The sequence below is a fragment of the Penaeus monodon genome, chromosome 33, assembly GCF_015228065.2.
Source record: "Penaeus monodon isolate SGIC_2016 chromosome 33, NSTDA_Pmon_1, whole genome shotgun sequence".
Taxonomy (NCBI): domain Eukaryota; kingdom Metazoa; phylum Arthropoda; class Malacostraca; order Decapoda; family Penaeidae; genus Penaeus; species Penaeus monodon.
The window spans coordinates 35760572-35761598 of record NC_051418.1 but is presented as its reverse complement, the minus strand read 5'-3'; the positions used below and the strand labels follow the sequence as shown (position 1 = coordinate 35761598).

The following is a 1027-nucleotide window of genomic DNA, read 5'->3' as shown; positions in this document are numbered from 1 at the left end:
CAGATCCAATAGGTTGAATGAGAAACATAATTTATGAAATTGTATGTTTTTTATAAGCTGATTAATGTTTTTACTTGTATAAAAAAGCATGTGTACAATAAAGGCAGGATGCATTACTCATGAACAAAGACTTATGAATGGAAGTAATTACTTGCTGACCCCCTCATTATCAGTCATACCATGCCTAATAAGAGGAATTAGTCAGGTTTATACATTTTTATTATATATAGGTTTGGAGTCAATTACTAGTATTATCTATCTCACCTGGTAGTTTTCTTATTTTTTTCTTCTGTTTGTATTTTTCATAACAATATGATTGTGTTTTCCTTTCTATATATAAAAGGGTAAACTAAACGATGAATCATACTTTTCAGAGAATACAGTTCGTAATACTTTTCTTGTGCCTTTTTTCTATAATCTAAAATGTATGAGGAAAAGCAAGAATGCTTAGCTATCCAAAGAATTTTGATGTTGGATATATGTATACCTTCACCTATTTGAGGCTTGCATTTATGGATATAGTGGCATTACTGGTAATCCTCTCTGAGTATAGTGTATGATACATTATACATGCAAAAAATGTACTGTGCTTATATGTAAGAGTATGTATATTGTTATTTATTGCCCAGAACCAAACAAGCAAGCAACTTTAGGGTGCATACCTTTGAGCAGGCTAACTGTGCCTGGTGCATATCCTTGCCACCATTGATAGGCTTGGCTCATTATAGCAAGAATAGATGTTTACCAGAGTAAATATAAGGAATAAAAGTTCATTTTATGCAGATTTAATTGATGATATAAAAGTTATTACCAAAAATATTAAACAGTAAAAATATATTCTTTTTTTTACAGCTGAGCTGGATAATACTCTGAAAGAAGAAATGGACAAATGCATTCAAGAAGCCTTCCTCACTGGTGCCGATGAAGCATTCTCTCAGATGATGTACTTAATTATGTCAGAAAATGTGTCTCCAGATTATCAGGTTAGTGTCTACAGTATCTATCTGTCTATGTTTACAAAGTTTAC

General features: G+C 31.5%; 1 protein-coding gene across 1 annotated transcript in view; it reads left to right on the top strand.

The window, feature by feature from the left end:
• LOC119594353 (3'-5' RNA helicase YTHDC2-like) overlaps positions 1-1027 on the top strand; it is a gene marked incomplete at its 3' end in the record, with an annotated part of 122633 nt that overhangs the window by 41982 nt on the left and 79624 nt on the right. Inside the window, 1 exon segment of the mRNA XM_037943411.1 lies at positions 853-983. Coding sequence (XP_037799339.1) covers positions 853-983 — 131 coding nt within the window.